At 43.3% G+C, this 20572-nt stretch overlaps 1 protein-coding gene across 1 annotated transcript in view; it reads left to right on the forward strand.

Moving 5' to 3' along the window:
* LARP1B (La ribonucleoprotein domain family member 1B) overlaps nucleotides 1–20572 on the forward strand; it is a 105802-nt gene that overhangs the window by 46582 nt on the left and 38648 nt on the right. The window contains exons 4-7 of the mRNA XM_024211421.2: nucleotides 5448–5616; nucleotides 13207–13350; nucleotides 19054–19197; nucleotides 19489–19657. Coding sequence (XP_024067189.1) covers nucleotides 5448–5616; nucleotides 13207–13350; nucleotides 19054–19197; nucleotides 19489–19657 — 626 coding nt within the window. The remainder of the gene's footprint in view (nucleotides 1–5447; nucleotides 5617–13206; nucleotides 13351–19053; nucleotides 19198–19488; nucleotides 19658–20572) is intronic.

Genomic DNA, 20572 nt, shown 5'->3' on the forward strand with positions numbered 1-20572 from the left:
TTAGGTTCAAAGTACAGCAAACAAAGATAAACACTCTGGTAAAAGGTACATTTACAAGTTGAGAAAACAAAGTAAAACTAAGACGCCTTGCCTGGCTTTTTTACTTAAAGTTTGAAATAGGAGAGACTTGTTTAGAAAGATGGGGAGAACCTGGATTGATGTCTGGTCCCTCTCAGTCCCAAGAGCGAACAACACCTTAAAACAAAGAGCACACACAAAAGCCTCCCCCCCACCCCCCAAGATTTGAAAGTATCTTGTCCCCTTATTGGTCCTTTGGGTCAGGTGTCAGCCAGGTTACCCGAGCTTCTTAACCCTTTACAGGTAAAAGGATTTTGGAGTCTCTGGCCAGGAGGGATTTTAGTACTGTACACAGGAGAGCTGTTACCCTTCCCTTTATAGTTATGACAATGCCATCTTCACCCAACACCAAGATCCACTTTGGGTGATGTTTAGAGAACTTATCCCACAATTGGTGGTTGATAATAGACAAGTAGGTGCTGGATATCACCCGTCTAGCTATACCATTGAGCTTCTCTCCCCACCTCCAAAACTTTCTTCCTCATCCCTTTTCAAGGACTTCTCTCATGAGGGATCCTCCAAAGAGTTGAATCTCTTCTCCACTAGGGAGCAATAGAGCAGGTACCCCCTCAACATTGGGGAAATATTTCCTAGTTCCTAAGAAGAAAGGAGGCTGGAGACTCATTCTCGAGCTGCATTGACTCAACATTTTTATTTGCAAACTGAAATTCCATATGGGGGGTACCATTATATTGATTTAGATGGAATATATGGGCTATAGATGTTAACCCAGCCACTGTCCAACATTTGACAGTGTTTAAATAAGGTTCAGGTTCAGAGCCATCAGTCTGCTTAGTACTATTGCACAAACACCATTAAAAATCCTTTGAACCTTTTACAAAAGGATAAAGAAAAAGAAAAACAAAACATTTGCAATATAATAAGTAAGGCTTTCATTTTATCAACATCCCTTGTTCCCTTTCCCTTTATCTGAAGACATTTTAGAAGGTAAAAACTCCTTGTTTGACAGTTATTTAGATGGTATCAAAAAGGTATCAAATAACTGTCCTTTTGGGGAAAGGAGAAATTAGTTATGGGTTACAGCTGCTGCTGTTGCTGTTAGAGTCTGATCCTATTTTGTCCCACATAGTGGTTGAGATTCAACCGGAGCCAATAAAGGTTGCAATGCCATCTGGGTCCCTCTCTCTGTCCCATTCTGGGCATCTTTCAGGATCGGGTTGAAGAAGGTCCAGCATCCCACAAGATGGTGGGGGTGGCAGTCAGAATGATAAAGCTGGCTCCAGTAGCCAGTACTTCTCAGTCTCTTTAAGGACCCACACAGAGAGAGGTTGGGGAATAGTCCATCCTGTCATTATTTTGTCTATTAATTAAGCCTGTTTTCATATACACCAATTTTGGTTCACAGATTTCTCGTATTTACCAAGCATGATCTTTACACAGTCTTTGCGTTATATCAGTAGGCCTTTTTGTTTGAACTAATTCAGTCTTTGTCTCCCTTTCATAAATTTTGACATCAACATTTGTAGGTTGTTGTGGCATCTTATGAAAATTCACTTTTTTTACTCTTGAACTCCCAATTAGGTAAATTTGTAGACCCAATTATCACAACAGTACAATGGCATCAATAACACCATCCCCAGAAAAGGACACGTGGCTCACAGCTCTTGATGTGAAATATGTGCTTTCATTTTGCTGTTCACTCCACAGATGATTCCTCAGGTTGTGGTAGGCCTCCAGCACTATAAATTCAGGGTATTTCCTGTTGGGTTAACCACACCTCCCAGAGCCCTCACAAAAGTGTTCTCAATAGTAGCAGCTCAGATGAGGCAACTCAGAAGCTTACACAATTTGCTTCTGATGGGCAGCTCTTGCCTGGAGGTCTTAATGCCATCCTCATTGCTGTTCCACCTTCTAGTATCCCTGGGAATCTGCATAAACATCTCGTCTACACTGACTCCAACACAGAGCATAGAACTTATAGGATCTGCCTTGGATTCAATCAGGGCAAAGGCTGACCTCCCTAAGGACAGATTTCATGACATGGGCATTCAGATCTAGCTTCGCAAAGCCTTTGATCATCAGTTCAGATATGCCTCACTTTTCTGCAGCAGATGGCATCATGTACTTATGTGATGCCATTTGACAGACTCCAACTCAATTGCCTACAAGCATGGCTCTGAACAGTGTATACACCAGAGCAAGCACAGCATGAACACCTTAGTGACAGTCCCCACTGAGTTGAGGGTCTCACTGAAATGGGGAGGTACCCTGTACATGTTTGTGGGGGCTTCTCTTTCTGTCCCGCACATCTGACAAGATAATTACAGATGCCTACCCGATAGGCTGGGGTCATATAACATAAGGCACTTGGATGCCTAAGAAAGCCAGAATCCACACACAACTTGTAGAACTGAGACCTGTATGAGAACCTTGCAAAGCATTCCTAGCACTCCTACAATCCCAGAATGTCCTGATAATGTCAGACAATATAACTGTGTGTGTGTGTTTGACACAAGCATGGAGGGGTGAGATCCATCCCCCTTGTTTATAGAAGTGATCAACTTATAGCACTCTATTGTCAGTGTACCTCTTGAGAGCCCAAAATTCACTGGCAAACAGCCTCAGCAAGCATTTTGCCACCCATCAGAAATGTGAAGTATGTGATTCAGTGGTAAACAGGATCTTCAATCAGTGGGGAACCCTTCCTTTGGACCTGTTTTCCCCCAGGCATACAGGAATAGCAACATATATTGCTCTAGGGGAGCTGAAAGACAGTACTCCAGAGATGATGGTCTCCTACTGCCTTAGTCAGATGACTTGAGCTATTTCTTCCTTGTCATCCCTCTATTACCTCAGTTCTTCATAAGATTTGACTGGACAGGGCACGCAACAGCCTCATCACCCCCAAACAGCCCGGATGGTTCTGGTTGCCAAGTCTCCTACAAATCTCATCCTGTCCACCTATCAGCATTCAGACCTTCCCAGACATCTTGACCCAAGAGAATGGCTGCATCAGGTATCCCAACCCAGATGGTCTTCTTCTCACAGCTTGGTATTTGGAGAGCATCAAGCCTAGAATGGTCCTAGTCTGAAGCTGTGGAAACAATTCTTAAAAATAGCAGAAAGGACTCCATCAGAAAATGTTTCCTAGCCAAGTGGAAATGTTTCTCTGTCCGGGTCCAGCAAAACCATGTATTTGCAGAGACAGCAGATATTCCTGCCATTCTGTACTATCTTCTTACTCTTAAGAAAAATGGGCCTTTCCTTTAGCTCGCTACACGTTCATCTGGCCACATATCCGCGTGTCTCCTGCCAATGGACATTTACTCAGTCTTTACTCATTGAGTAACAGCCAGGTTTTTGAAGGGTCTGTTCAGAAACTTTGCACCCTTCACTGAGATCTTCTAAATCCCTCTTTGAACCACTAATCAGGTGTTCCATGTCTTACCTGTCAGAGGAGGTCATGTTCCTTGTTGCCATCACTTCAGCCAGAAAAGTAGGTGAATTTGGGGCCCTAATGACCGATGCACTATACATAATAGTCCATAAGGACCAAGTCTCACTACAATTACACCTGAAATTTTGTAATTTCACATAAACCAGTCAATTCACTTAGCTGTGGGGGTTTTTTGTCCCTGAAGCCCCATGCCTCAAGCAAGAAGACTATTCCCTTGTTGTTAGGTGAGTATTGGCATTTTATCCGCAGAGAATGAAACAGATCAGAAAATTACCTAGACTGTTTGTTTGCCATAGCAGAACAAGTATGAGGACAAGCTATATCCTCTCAAAGAATATAAGTGGATTTATGACTGTATCCTTGGCACAGCTTCCTTCACCTCACAGGGTAAGGGCTCACTCTACAAGGGCACAAGCAACCTCTGTAGTGTCACTTCATGAGATGCCCTGGCTTGATAGCTGCAGGGTAACTATTTGGAGTTGCATCCACCCATTCTGTAGATCTTATTCCTTGGTCCAAGATATCTCCGTTGACGCATGCTTTGGGACAGCATTTCTATAAGCAGTTATATCGCCTCCATTCTTGCACCCTCGTCCTTTGAGTACTGTTTCAGTCACTCACAGTGGAATACACATAAGCACCAGCACTTGAAGAAAGGGAAGTTACTTACCTTATTGTAACTGGAATTCTTCGAGATGTGTAGTCCCTAGTTGTATTCCATTACCCACCCTCCTTCCCTGCTGCTTTGGATCATGACAAGATTCACAGTAGAGAAGAAACTAGAGGTGGTCAGTCCACTTCACTCCTTGTATCTTCAGAGTGGAGCATGAGGAGAGCGGAGGTGAAAGCATGGACCAACAGACACCGCTTGCAAGAATTCTCTGGTCTCAGGCATGTGGTCCACCTTCTTACCCACAGTGGAATACAGATAGGGACCACACGTTTTGAATACAATAAGATAAGTAACTTCCCTTTCTTATATTTTGCTATAATTTAGATAATTTCACTTTAACAAGATCTTGTTTATACAGGGAGTCCTCGGACTTACGACACAATTCGTTCCTCAGAATTGTTTTGTAAGTTGAAATGTAAGTCGAAACTGCTTTTCCCATAGGAATCAATGGTATGGGGGGAGGGGGGGAATTGTTCCTAAACCAAGGTTTGATGCACTATTTTCACCACAATAACCCAGATTTTTGTACTAAATGAATTATAGATGACTAATGTAGCAACATCAATGTATTTATTTGGTAAACCGCATTCAAATAAACACATAAAATCACACATGCTTTGACTTTCCAGAACTTTTTGAAGGGCACTTGGCTGGGGGCTTCTCTGAAGTCTGGGCTGCTGGTTTCCCTTGATTCTTCTCCGGAGCAGCAGGGCTGGCTGGGCAGACAGGCGGCTGCTCAGAATGTCAGCACCATACTATGCAGAATTGGGCTTGCTTTTTACAGAATTGCTTCTAAATAACTTTATGGTCGCGTTATAATGAATGAATCTGGAAGGGGGTCCCTTGCAGTCGCTTGTCTGATTGGCTTCCATGACCAGGGTAGCTTGTTTTTGATCGGCTCCCAGCCCCGGGCTCAGCCAATCAGAAAGCTTGAACAGTGAAATCAGTGATTGGCTGAGGCTCAGCATGTGATGTGTGCCGTTCTCCCTGCCAGCTTTTGTCATAAGGGCAAAACAAGTGTCATAGGGGTAAAATGGGCAGTCAATCGAAAAGCATTGTAAGTGGCGTCCAACGTAAGTGAGCGTCGTAAGTCTGAGGACTCCCTTATAATAATAATTTATAATTTACACAGCTCATAACTTTGGAGCTTATCATGCTCAAAGATTGAGAACCACTTATCTTAAGTCATCTTAATAAGTACAGAAACTTGCTTTAAATGTAATTTATGCTGTCCGCATCCATAAAATCATGTTAAATATTTAGCAATATCTCTTGCAGTGCAAAACCATAAATCATCAGAATAAAAAGCCACTAAATAAAAAAGAAAAGGAGGAGAAAACTGAAAAGAGAGCAAGCAGTGAAATTGAGAACCTGCAAGCAAAGCCTGATGGTCCTGGAGAAAATGTCAGTGAAGATGAGGCTCAGTGTAACAATCAAAGGAAAAAAGGTTGGTCGAGGCACTACGCAAAATAATAACTCAGAATTGTTATAGCATTACTAAATTTTCTTGATAAACTTTCTTCCAGATGATAGGAAGGTGAGTGACTTGACATGCTTTATGCTTTTCTATTTTCTCCTTTCAGTATGTGCATGAGACTGGATACGATGTGTACAGTGTAAGGTTTTAAAACTTTCCCCCCTGCCCTTCTCATTTTTGAGGTGTCATAGAAGATTAGGGTTGGAAGAGACCTCAGGAGGTCATCTAGTCCAACCCCCTGCTCAAAGCAGGACCCACACCAACTAAATCATCGCAGCCAGGGCTTTGTCAAGCCGGGCCTTAAAAACCTCTGAGGATGGAGATTCCACCAATTCCCTGGGTAACCCATTCCAGTGCTTCTCTACCCTCCTAGTGAAATAGTGTTTCCTAATACCCAACCTAGACCTCTCCCACTGCAACTTGAACCCATTGCTCCTTGATCTATCATCTGCTACCACTGAGAACAGCTGAGCTCCATCCTTTTTGGAATCCTACTTCAGGTATTGAAGACTGCTATCATATCCCCCCTCACACTTCTCTTCTGCAGACTAAACAAGCCCAGTTCCCTCAGCCTCCCCTTGTAAGTCATGTGCTCCAGCCCCCTAATCATTTTCTTTGCCCTCCACTGGACTCTCTTCAATTTGTCCACATCTTTTTTGTAGTAGGGGACCCAAAACTGGACGCAGTACTCCTGATGTGGCCTCACCAGTGCCGAATACAGGGGAATAATCACTTCCCTCGATCTGCTGGAAGTGCTTCTGCTAATGCAGCCCAATATACCGTTAGCCTTCTTGGCAACAAGGGCACATTGCTGACTCATATCCAGCTTCTCATCCACTGTAATCCCCAGGTCCTTTTCTGCAGATCTGCTGCTTAGCCAGTCGGTCCCCAGCCTGTAGCGGTGCATGGGATTCTTCCATCCTAAGTGCAGGACTCTGCACTTGTCCTTGTTGAACCTCATCAGATTTCTTTTAGCCCAATCCTCCAATTTGTCTAGGTCACTCTGGGTCCTATCCGTACCCTCCAGCGTATCTACTTCTCCTCCCAGCTTAGTGTCATCCGCGAACTTGCTGAGGGTGCAATCTATCCCATCATCCAAATCATTAATAAAGATGTTGAACAAAACCAGCCCCAGGACCGACCCCTGGGGCACTCTGCTTGATACCGGCTGCCAACTAGACATTGAGCCGTTGATCACTACCCGTTGAGCCCAACAATCTAGCCAGCTTTCTATCCACCCTATAGTCCATTCATCCAATCCATACTTTTTTAACTTGCTGGCAAGAATACTGTGGGAGACTGTATCAAAAGTTTAGCTTAAAGTCAAGATGTATCACGTCCACCGCTTTCCCCATATCCACAGAGCAAGTTATCTCATCGTAGAAGGCAATCAGGTTGGTCACGCATGACTTGCCCTTGGTGAATCCAAGTTGACTGTTCTCCACAGTAAAATATGGAAAATAAAATGGATACTGTATTGTATGTATCTTGCAAAGACACATTTTCAAAACTCAAATGGTTAAAGTATAACCCATACACTTAGATTAGTTTGTGGGACAGCACAAATTATGAGAACTATAAGTCTGAAGTTGGAAAATAACTTGAGATCTATAAGCCTTCAGCTTTAAGGAATTCTGGATAGGTTGTATACTGGTATTTAAGGCAAATATATCTAAAAATTGCAGAACACTTTCTAAAAACATTGATCTAGAGTTGCAAGTAGTGGATAATGCACAAAACTGGAAATTCCAAAGACAGCTGAGTTCTTCTATTAGTGAATCACATGTCATATTCTTGGCTCTTGTTATACAATATGCCAGGCAAGAACAAAATTTGTGTTCTATTAGCAGAGAATCTTATGCTTTGGAACACAGTTTGGTATCATTTATACCTATAAAACTGACAAACAATACTTGTTAAAACAGAGGTCTCCACTACAGGGGTAAAGGTCTTGGTGTTCTATCACATGAAACTGTTGTTTTTTGTAATGATAATGGTGAATTTGAATTGATGCAAAAAATATTTGTCAACTTTAAAATATATTTTCCATCAGAAGTCTGAAGAACTTAAATCCAAATTATCTGATTCATCTGTTGATACCTGATTTTTTTTTTTATTCATGATCCATATTGGACACTTTTGGAGGGGGGGGGCATAAGATTTAAGATGTCTTGCCCACCTCCCAACCAACTGCAGAATAGCAGATGTTATTGTTAAAGAGCTAGTGTTATGAATCTTTTTACCCTTTTGCTATTAAAATATTTTTCTTATATGCCTCATCTTAGTGTTTGTTATACTTTAGCATACTACAACTTAACATCCCACATTCTTCTTCCAATGATGGTCCATATGTATATTCCACACACAGGTATGCATGTGTGCCATGCATCTAACTCTGGAAATACTTCAAAGCAGCATCTGTTGGCCCACATATGTACATTAGCTCACCTCATGCTCCCGACTGAGGGTATAAGAGGCAGCGCGGGTCAATGCTTCTCCAGTTCCTTACTGATGCATGGCCTGAGTTACAATTGTCGTCCTTTTCATTGCATAACTTTATTTAAAAAAAAATTGTAAATAGTTGTATTCTTAAGTTAGTTAAAATTTATAATATAAAGTATTTTTCTCCCCGGTTGGGGAGCCTCTCCCCAGCTCTGGGACTATGCCCAGAGTCCTGGGATTCAAGAATTGCATCTCCTGCCATTGATCTTCTCCATCAGTGACAAATATCAATGCAGCCTGTACTGTCAGGGTGCAGCGCATATCTCTGCGAAGTGCAGTATCTGTTGCTCTTTCCTGCCCAGGAACTTTGCCTATGGAAGCCCTGATGGAGAATGCTATGACATCCCTCTCTGATATGGGCCATCGGGACCCCTATGTACATCAGCCCCCTCAATTGATCAGCAGTGTCTCTCCAAGCATGTGCCTTGGAGTCAAGCCCTCACCATCTGAGCCCATCTTTGCTAGGTACTCCCGTGGGAGCAAGGACAAATCCCTATTGAAGACTCTAGGGTTCTACCTCCTATAGTTTATTTGTCCACCCGATTTTTCCATCTCTTCCCCCTCCCCCCCCACCGGCTTTGCACCCTGGTTTCAACCCGCCCTGGTTATGGTCCTATGAATCGTCAGGATGGACATTCGCTGATTTTGTCTACAAGTGATGGTCTGGACCCATTGTCGGTACTGCCTCATCCATGTAAAGACTGTGCAGATGCACTGGATCTGTCAGTTTTAACCGTGGGAACTTCTCAGGCAGGAGGGCATACCAAGACTTGTGTAACACCAGAGGATATATTCCTTCCTTATTCATGGTCTCCACTTCTTTCTGGCCTGGCCCTCCCGAGGGATGTCATTATCCAGAGGAGGCAGCTACATAACTATCCTAGGAGCTGTCTCACCTCCAGTCTTCTGGCAGGAGTGCCCCGGCACCGAGAGCACTGCTGCTACTGATGGAGCAATTCTCGAACTGAGATGAATCAGAGGAGATGGCCCCACGGGTATCTCCATGGAGGCAGTTGAGCCCCAGTAGACAGTCGAGAGGTTATATTTGTTGTTCCGCCGAGTACGACCCAAGGACCGCTGGTAGTGATTTCCTTGGGAGTTCCCCGCAACCGATTGATCCCTCTTTCTGGTCTTATTGGGGTTTGTGGGATCCTTATGGCAGGCATCCGGACCCCTCTCAAGTTATATCACGCCTCTTCCTCTTGCAAGCTGGTTCCGTCCGTGTACCAGGAGGAAGGAGGTGGAACCTGATCCGATGGTTTCACTGGGTGCTTCTTTGTTGGACAAGGTGGTCACTACTTCCTCAGATTTCGTCAGGTTGGCGACAGGGTTTTTAATACAACTTTTAACTGCCCTGGGCATTTGCGTAAATGAAGAAAAGAATTTGTTACCCACCAGTCAATAAACTTTTTATAGGGGCAAAATTTGGACTCAGTTTCCACGAAAGCGTTCACAAAAGGTTTCATGCAATGAGCAATTTGATGTCACACATCACCCACAGAATGTGAGCCACAGTACACAAGTGCCTTTCACTTTTAGGCCACATCGCCACGTGCACCTGTGACTCCTTTTGCCAGACTCCACTTGCAGTGCCTGCAGGCTTGTCTCCACTTGATCTATCAACCATGCAAGGACCACATCAACTCCAAGGTGGTAGTTCCTGCTAGAGTCGTTACCTCCCAAACTAAGGGCTTGGCTACACTTGCAAGTTCGAGCGCTTTAAATCCGCTCCGAGCAGCCTAACTCCTGAGGTGTCCACACTGGCAAGGCATATAGAGCACCTGGACTCCGTGGCTGGAGTGTCCCAGTAATCCACCTCCATGAGAAGCATAGAGCTTGCTGTGCCCTGGCTGAAATGCTGGGGTGTCCATGTAGATGACGTGTTGCATTACTGCACTGTGATTGGCCTCCAGAAACATCCCATAATCCCTTGAAGTCAAGTGGCCACTCTCATCATTGTTTTGAACTCGGCTGCAGGCATGCGGATATCCCCTTTCAAAGCTCCGTTTCTGACAGCTGGCATGCTTATCTGCTCCGGGTCACAAAGCAAACCATTACTGTGGAATGCTCCTGCTGCAGAGGCAGGTGTGTGTGTGTGTGTGTGTGTGTGTGTGTGTGTGTGTGTGTGTGTGTGGGAAAGAGGTGGGGCCTGATGTCAGGGTTTCCCCCTTCCCCCTGCAGCTGTCTGAACTTACAAGACAGCATGCTGACACACTCTCTGCCCCCCAAAACACAGTCTCCCCCCCACATACAACATACTCCATCACACTCCACCCACCCACCCCCATTTGAAAAGCATGCTGCAGCCTCTTGCACACTGGGATAGCTACCACAATGCACTACTCTCTGTGGCGTTGCAAGAGCTGCTAATGTGGCCACGCCACTGCGCTTGCAGCTGACAGTGTGAACACATGGCAGCGCTTTCCCTGCTGCTGTCTCCGAGGGCTGGTATAACTCCCGGGGCTGTACATCTGCAAGTGTAGCCATAGCCTTAGTGGTCAAACCCAGAAAAGGTCATAGTGGGAGTTCCCTTTAGCAATGCCACTTCCAGACGCTTCCCTTTTGGGGTGGGATGCTCAGGGCACTAGGTCCCCATGAGAGGCCAGACTACATATAAACTTACTGGAAATGAGGTTGATCCTCCTTGCATGCAAGGTCTTTCTTTCACTTATATGCTCACTCTGTATACACATAATATTGGACCTTACCACCATGGTGGTCTATATAAACACATAGGGAGGTCTCATCCACTCTGCCAGGAAGTTGTCAGACTTTGGAACAGGGATGTCAGGAACCGCATTGCGATACAGGCCACATATCTTATGGGTATTCACAACTCCCTGGCATACAAATTAAGCAGTAGCTTCTTGATAGGCCATTCGTGGGAGGTTCATGACGCAGTCCTAAGTGAGATTTTGCACAGCAGGTGGTTTTGCTATGGGACCTCTTTGAGTTGCAAATGAACAGAACGCTCCCCCTATTGTGACTCTCAAGGTGACACTTTGCTGATGTCCTGGATGAACGGCCTCAGATTGCCTTCCCTCCCATTCCTCTGTTTCTGCAAGTCATAGGGAAGATGCATCGCAACAAAGCCAACATCATTCTCAACATCATGCGTGTGACGAAGTGGGTATTCACCCCCGAAAGCTTATGCTCCAATACATCTGTTAGTCTATAAGGTGCCACAGGACTCTTTGTTGATCATTCTCCTTGTACCCCACTGACCCAGACAGCTTTGGTTCACGGAATTTCTATTGATGTCTGCCCCCCCACCAATCAGGATCTGCCCGTTCCTGGATCTCCTGAACCCAGATGGGGGAAGACGAAGCATCCCAATCTGGGCTCATGCTACCTCACATCCTGGTTTTTGGATGGGTGTTGGAAATAGGATGCTCTTGTTCAGCCCCAGTTCAGGTGATCTTTAGCCAGAGTACAAAAGAGTCTACCAGAACCTATCATCAGACTAAATGGAGATGCTTTTCAGCCTGGGTGCAACAACATCATTGTTCTCCAGATAGTCTAGAACTGGAATGGCTGCAGTATATCCTGTCCCTGAAGACTTCCGGGGTCTCTGCTGGCTTTTTAAGAGTATACCTAGCAGCGATTAGTACCTTCCTTCCTCAAGTGGTCTTTACTCTCCCAGCTACAGTATGATTCATGAAAGGCCTGATCAGGATCTTCCCACCAGTGCTTAAACCTACTCCTCAATGGAATGTTAACCTTATCCTGTCCAAGCTCACTAGTCCACCTTTTGACCCCATGGCGACTTGTGCCATGTCCACCTGTCTATAGATGGCATTCTTAATCGCTGTCACCTCAGCTAGGAGGGTCAGCGAGCTCAGAGCTATCATGGTGGACCCTCCTAATACAGCATTTCACAAAGAAAAGATTTTTCTTTGACTACACCCAAGTTCCTTCAAAGATTGAGTTCCACATCAAACAATACTTACCTTTATTTTTACCGAAACCTCACACTTCCTCTGAAGACACGAGAGTTCACTCCTTTGATGTCTGGCAGGCCCTGGCGTTCTAACTACAAAGATCCAAGCCTATTGGGAAATGACCCAGACTCTGTCACCATAGCAGATATTGCATGGGCAAGCCATATCATCCCAGAGGATTTCTAAGTGGGTCTCAGGATGTGTCTTAAAGTGCTACAAGATATCAAACATTCTTCCCCTTGGGGGTGTCATAGCTCACTCCATCCCTATTAGACATTCAGCTGCAGAACATCTGCAGAGAGGCCACCTGGAGTTTGATTCACACATTTGTGACATACTACGCTCTAGTTCATGCCTTGGTTGTGGATGTGGTGGGATCAGTAGTGCTGCAAGCATCTTTGCTACCAGCTTCCTCTTATCAGCCTCTGGCCAGCAGTATTTAGACTAATCACCCATGTGTGGAATACGCATAGGGACAATCACTCGAAGTAGTGGAGGTTACTTACTGTAAATGGAGGTTCTTCAATATGTGTGGTCCCTATCTGTACTCCACTATCCCTCCTCCCCCCCCATCCCCTATGCTTTGGATCCTGTTGGATTTGCAGTAAGAGGAGGAACTGGAGAGGTGTCAACCCACACTGCCTCTTAAGCCCTTGGTCGGGAGCATGAGGAAAACTACTGTACATGTGCGGGCCAACGGACACTGCTTTGAAGAAGTTCTGGACTTGGGCGCATGTCCTGAATGCATACCCACATGTGGAATATAGATAGGGACCACCCACCTGGAAGACCCTCCGGTTACACTAAGTAACCTCCACTTCTGGTTCCTCCTTTAAGCTTGGCCATACTCACTTCAGTTATTAGATTCAAAGCTTACTTAAGATACATCTTTTAAAACTGAAAAGTTATTATTTTCTGATTTTATTTTTACTTGCAGAATTGGTATTAAGATATTTCCTATTGCCTGAATATTTTAGGTAAACTAATTATTTAAGAGCTACTTATTCTTCCTTTAAAAATTAATTATACAATTTATTTTAAACAGCTAAATTATAGTGAAATGCCTAGCTGCCCCATAGTTAAAGTTGAGAATATATATTTTTTTCACTCTTTTAAGGTAACAAGCAGAAGTGGGTACCACTTCATTTAGATGATGTAAGACCAGATAGCCAAGAAGGAACAGGCTCTCGAAATAGTTCAAGATCTCAGCCAGAAACAAGCAAATTAGTGCCATGCAACAACAGACGAAACGAGTCAAGAAGTAAGTGGTTTTCAGTCCTAACTCTGGCTTTTACAGTGGTTCCCAAGTGTAACTTAAAATTTTTGTTCATTGAATGTTCATGTCAGTTAAGGTAAAACACTGATAGAAACTAGGTATGTTGTGAGACTGGATGTTAAAGCCTGTCCATGTCATCTGTCCAGGGCCTTTTTTCTTGACCTACTATTCCAATATTGAGTGTCTCCTGAACAGACTTTAGTAACATGGTTGGTTGTGCAGAAACTTGACTTTAGTGTTAACAATGGAATAATTTATCTGAAAGAACTAAATTGTAATTCGTTACTCTGAGTAGTTGAATAGTGAACGGAAAAAAATTGTTCTTTAAAACTGTTTAAGATTTTGACTCATGCTGTGTGTGTGTGTGTGTGTGTGTGTGTGTGTGTGTGTGTGTGACGCTCTGTACCTCGGAGAACACCCTACACTCCCATGTTCATCTTTATAAAACGATTGTGTGGTATCCAATGCAAAGTTTGTCATGTTGGGTGTTTTTGGAAGGCTCATGATGCACTGAGCATGGTTGTTATAGTAATGGTTACAGTAATGTTATAGTAAGGTTATAGGTTATAATTTCATGTAATATAGTTATGAGGCTGAAAATGTATCCTCATGGCTTAAAGCAAGCCCATTGAAAAACTCTCCAAGAACAGAGAGGCAGTTTTCACCTTGTCAGGGCATGGATGGGACAAACCCAGACCAGCCTCACAAGAACAATTTAGGCAGCAATAAAATAATCTGTTACTCTCTGGAGGGGATCATCCATTTCCTTTGGTAAGTTTGAAACTGCGATGAGGTAATGCTCACCTGACTCTGAAGTGGGGGGGCAAAGCCAAGAGGAAAGAAAGGACATGATAAAAGGGAGAGACATTTTGCTATGCTCTCTCTCTCCCACCTACATCTACAGACACCACCACCATCAAGCGACTGAAACACTGATCAAAGGGGAGAGCCTGACTGAAAAGCCAGCCTGTGGTGAGAAGCATCTAAGTTTTTAAGGACAGTGAAAATGTTAAGATCAGCTTAGAATACGTTTTGCTTTTATTTCATTTGACCAAATCTGACTTGTTATGCTTTGACTTCTTATAATCACTTAAATCTACCTTTATAGTTAATAAATCTGTTTATTCTACCTGAAGCAGTGCATTTGGTTTGCAGTGTGTCAGACTCCCCTTGGGAGAACAAGCCTGGTACATATCAATTTCTTTGTTAAATTGACAAACTTATATAAGCGTGCAGCGTCCAGCAGATATAACTGGACACTGCAAGACCGAGGTTCCCAGGGTTGTGTCTGGGACCAGAGATATTGACTAGTGTCATTCGCTTGCAAGCAGCTGGGAGCAGCTTACGTGCCAGAGGCTGTGCATGAACAGCCCAGGAGTGGGGATCCTCACAGCAGAGCACGGTAAGGTTGGCTCCAAGAGTCAAGGATTGGAGAGGCCTAGCAGATGACTGGTCCAGATAACACCAGAAGGGAACGTCAGTGTGTATACATGCACACAATTGCAAATAATAAATCACTGCCAAGTACGTTGTTAACAGAGTTAAGGTTATTGAGCACTGACTCGTGCCCTTTCAGAATGTGGAGAGTGGCCAAACTTAACCTCTCAAAACCAGAAAATAAAAAGTTAGTGATGTCTGTCTTACCACACAACCTTAAAGCTGCCCTTTTGAGAGATTAGAGGATGGTACCCTTCTTGAGCCAGTGGAGCACAGCAAAAAGAGTGAAGGTTAGTGTGTGAGGAGGTAACTCTTAAACTTTTCTTGATTAGGATATATGTTGAGTTTAGGTCCAGCTTAGCAAATGTGTGCAGGTCAGGTTTAGCTAACTCTTGACCACTTTACTGACTCCAGACAAACCACTAAAGACTTGTCAGATGTTAATACCTGTTCATCCTTGTCCTAAGCATTTCCTCGGAGACCTCACCTTACCTTCAGTTAGCCCTGAGTGAGCCTTATAGTACACTATGATGTATGCCAGAAGACCACTGGAACTCCCCTGAGCCATAGCATGGCACAGAGGATGCATGGCAGTGAGAGTGCCAGTGCAGATGTGAAATTCTGGTGAGCACTGAACATGTAAGAGAGCTAGAATGAATTGAAACAATCTTGTTTTCCCTAATCTTGTTGAAATACCTACTGCAATGTCAGCCTCTGTAGGACACAGTGGCAGTTATTCCACCAATCTTGAAACGCAACAGATATTTTAAAATATCTTTAATATATTATATTTTAGAGCTAAGAGGGCCATCTGCTTTAAATCATCCGCTCAGGCCTCCTGCATAATGTGTGTCAGAAAATAGGGATCTAGAAATTTGCTGCTACTAATCCCTAAATCAGTACAGCTAGTGAAAATCATGGAGACTGTGTCAAGAGGAATGATAGTAGAGAATTGTGTTGGACACAACACAGCACACCACAGAAAATCACAGATTTTTGTTAGGGGTATGTTAGGTTTGGTTTGGTCCCAGTGCCTACTGCCAGCTCCAGCAGGGCAGAATTAAAGTGCTGCGGGAGAAGTTTCTATATTTCTTGGCTTTGCGGCCTCAGTTTAGCCCTACTTCATTAATCTAGGAAGGACGTGAAGCAATGCTAAGCCACTTTCACTCTGATAAACCTTTTGGTAGTGAATTTCCCTTTTGAGAATGTGGTGATAGTGAGGCAGGAATGATTAAGGGGTGGTTGTGGGGTGGGTACAATGAGGCTTTCTGGACATAACTCTTCACTATTCAGCTAGCAGCACCACCTTCCTCATGGCTCTCTCCATGCTGTGGTGAGTGTGGATGGATCTGGGGAAAAAGAAAGATGGTGCAACTGTGAGGAGGAGTACATGTGCCAGCTGGATGCAGAAAGGGGGCAGAGAATGGAACTTCAGAGTCCTTGCCCCAAATCTGGGTCTAGTGTGTGTATGGAGAAGTAGCTGTGCACACCTCTCTTTAGAATAGGAAGCTCATGGAGGTGTATATAGTGGCCTATTGGTCTCAATGCAGTGTTGTCAGCTGAATCTGATGGTGATGAATACAGCCTAAAACAAAAGCTCTGAAAGATGTGAACTGTTTAATTCATTGCAGTGGGTGTCTTCATCCTCAGTCCCTTGGGCTCAGTGCTTTTAGGCCTGTGCTGTCCATGGAACATGCCTGTTCAGAACTTCGCACTCTGGCCTCAGCATTGTGTGCCTGGTGCTTGTTCCAATGCCCAGCACAATCCTGGTTTGTCAAATCTAGTGCTTCTCGGCAGGAGTTCAGCCAGCGTTTTTGGCATAGACCCGATTTATCCTGGCTGGGATTCTTCCACTGGCCTCTCTGGTCTGACTGTCTCAGTTTGGCAATTAGTACCTCCCATAACAGCCTATCCCACACCACCATACATATCCCAGACACAGTATTGCCCACCATACTATCCCAGGGTTGGATAGGTATACTGATGGGGTGCCAAGCTTCCTCAACATTGCATGCACCTCTCACATTTCCAAAAGGAACTGTATTGTGGCTGCAGACACCAAGCAAAGGCACATTGAGAGCACTAATGTGCACATCATTCAGATCTCCAGAGGAGAGTCATGACCCTTGGGTTCAGGGGGCAGTCAGTGCTTGTTCCCCTGAGCCACCATTTAGATACAGGACTTTGGCACTCACAAAGAATTTCCTGCTGAAACATTAGCTTACAGGGAAACAGACTCTAGGTAGAGTTGCTTAAGCTTTTATAGTGCAATAAACTTAAAATTTCTAAAATGATCCATAGTACTGTTAGTAACTGAGCTTGGGAGCAATGCAATTGTATACATAGCTGAGAGTTGAAGCCTTATTCTTTTTCTAGCGCTGCACCAATAAAAATAGAAGAATCTGAACATTTTATAAACAGCTCCACTTTTGGAAGAGGAGGAATCTCTTGACCAAATGACCTAAGTTTGCACCACAAAGTCTGCTCCAGGCCCTCCTGTGGCACATCTGTCTTCAAGACACTGTCCGTATGTGACGGGTTCAGTCACAGAGATGCCCTTGGGACTGTCACCTGATGTGCTGGAATCACCTCTGAGCCCATTTTCCCTGCCAGCTTGGGACTCCAGAACCCTGCCTTGTTGAGCCGGACAAGCTAGCCTGCTGCAACACAGACCCCGGTCTGGTCCTCGCCCCCAAAGCTGCAGACTTCAACCAAAAACTGCTCAGCAGATCACCTATCTCCAGCACCCAGACACCCAGTTCCCAATGGGATCCAAACCCCAAATAAATCCATTTTACTCTGTATAAAGCTTATTTATACAGGGTAAACTCATAAATTGTCCACCCTCTATAACACTGGTAGAGAGAGATGCACAGCTGTTTGCTCCTCCGGGTATTAATCACTCTGAGTTAATTAATAAAAGTGATTTTATTAAGTATAAAAAGTAGAATTTAAGTGGTTTCAAGTAATAACAGACAGAACAAAGTAAGTCACCAAGCAAAATAATGCAAAAACACGCAAGTCTAAGCCTAATACATTAAGAAACTGATACAGGTAATATCTCACCCTCAGAGATGTTCCAATAAGCTTCTTTCACAAACTAGACTCCTTCCTAGTCTGGGCCCAATCCTTTCCCGTGGTACAGTCCTTGTTAGTTCCAGCTCAGGTGGTAACTAGGGGCTTTCTCATGACTGGCAGCCCCCTTTGTTTTCTTCCACCCCCTTTTTATAGCTTTGTCACAAGGCAGGAATCTTTTGTCTCTCTGGGTCCCCACCCCTCCTTCTAAATGGAAAAGCACTAGGTTTAAGATGGATTCCAGTATTATGTGACGTGGTCATATGTCCTGTGAGATCTCATTCTTCATTACCCATGAGCTGGCCCACCCATGAAGGTTTGCAAGTAAACAGAGCCATTTACAGGCAATTGTCCTAGTCAGTGGGAGCCATCCAGATTCCAAACCACTATTAATGGCTCATACTTTGCATAATTACAATAGGACCCCAGAGTTATACTTCATATTACTAGTTGCAGATACAAGGATACATTGATACAAATAGGATGAACACGCTCAGTAGATTATAAGCTTTGTAATGATACCTTACAAGAGACCTTTTGCATAAAGCATATTCATTAAATTATAATCACACTCATTAGCATATTTCCATGAAATATATGGAGTGCAATGTCATACCGTATATATGTGAATTTTAGAGCAATTTGAATGTTACAGCTGCCCCAGAGGGAGCTGATTTTATCTGCAGAACACCTTGGTCAAATGATCCCAAACTTGCACTACTAACTTTATCCCTAGTCACGATGAGGTATTGAAATTTTCAGAAGAATCTGAGTATGGATGTAGATTTGAGAACACTTAGAAATATTAGCTGTTTAGAGCGCTCATATTCCAACTAAATTAATACAACAACCCTAGGATCCTAATGATGCAGTACAGTTTCCAAGAGAATCCGAGTGTGCCTGTGGACTTTAAAACATTTCAAAATATTGTTAAAGAGCGAATGTCAGCCTTAAATATGGAATGGCTAAGGCAATTCATAAGTTTTTGTTTTGAAATCCGTTATACTTGAAAATCACTTCCTGCTTTACTAGTCAGCTTCTATGATGTTTGACTTACGCTTTAGAGTGCAAAACTATGTACCTAATACCCATGGAATAATTCTCTGAGGCTATTTATTCATGGTAGAACCTCTCAATTGATTGTCTATACAGTACTATTTTTTTTCTCTTTAAAAGCTTGGCGCCGTGATAGAGAGAAAAGAGATGACCATGATGAAGTTTCCAGTGTGAGAAGTGAAGGTGGCAGCATTCGAGGATTCTTTAGAGGCAGAGGAAGAGGGCGTGGCAGAGGAAGAGGGCGTGGCAGAGGAAACCCTCGAAGTATGAGAGTAGATGTTAAAGATGGAAAATATAACTTAATATTAAGATTTAAACATTAAGTTATACAACCCCCCTTGCCTCAAATCAAATCCTGTATATTAATCCATGTGGCTTGCATGTCACGTTGCAAGTAGTATATCTTGAACACTTTTTATTGAGAACAGATACTGAATGCTTGTTACACAAATAATATAATTTGTTTATATCCCTTACAATATTTTTGTATTGGATTTTTCTCTTTATCTTAAATTATTTTCCTTCCCCTTACTCCTCACTCCATTCTTTTTTAAGTGAACTATGAGTATTCGTATGGTTACCAAGAACTATATGGTGAAAGGACCAATCAGCCATTTCAACCAGAACTTAATGCTAGTATGATGTATTACTATGACGATGGAACAGGAGTACAAATGTATTCTGTGGATGAAACACTGCTCAAAGAATACATTAAACGTCAAATGTAAGTACACTAAATGTATGAATATTTTTTTAGACAAAATTCAGGCATCTACTTAAGATAAAATAATTCATTTCAAACAATGTTTGACCTCTGTCTTCAGTATACCACTTAAGTAGCGCTGGAGATACTAGCGACCAACCATTTGAGGTTTATCCGTTACTAGTAAATATCTGCTTAATTATGCTGAGTAATGGGGTGAAAAAAACCTGAATATCTGAGAAGTGGGAACTTTGAGAAAGATCTTCAACCTTCTGGCACTATAGTCTGCCTTTAATCCACGTACCTTCCTTATTTATGGTACATCTCCTCCTTTACTTGGGCTTGACATTGGAGAATGGATCTCTGTCTGCTTGTCCTTAGAGTACTGTTGGTCTGTTATCATGTAAGACTCTTTCCTGGGTATGTAGCTCAAATTTCTGAAGGGACTTCCCCCATTTGTTCTCAATTTCATTTTAAAAAAAATCTTTTCAGCTCTGTATTTTGTCAGTGTGTTTCACCTGAAAGAACCAAATAAGAATGTTTTTAAATGAGCCATATACTTGATTTTTCAATAATCTGAAATACTTACTTTTCCATGTACATCATTAAGAAGTGAGAAACCATTTGGAAGGCCGATTATCGCAAAGAGGCATATCATGCAAAATCCTGGAACGCACTAAGTCACTACTGAAAAGGGACATTTTCCACCACAGGCTGATATTCTACACTTCTACATTTGCCAGTGGCATTTCTCTGTGATGCCTTTGTGGTGGATTATATTGCCTTTGTATTCCATGAAGCTATTTGCTTATTTTACTCTGGCTTCTTTTGTTACAGTCGATGCAAAAAAACAAAAAAAACAAACAAAAAACGGCCTCTTAAAGGGCAGAAAGTATCTGACATATGGCTATCAACTTCAGTCCTATATTGCAGTTT

The sequence above is a fragment of the Terrapene carolina genome, unplaced genomic scaffold, assembly GCF_002925995.2.
Source record: "Terrapene carolina triunguis isolate 2854851 unplaced genomic scaffold, T_m_triunguis-2.0 Scaffold66, whole genome shotgun sequence".
Lineage (NCBI taxonomy): Eukaryota > Metazoa > Chordata > Testudines > Emydidae > Terrapene > Terrapene triunguis.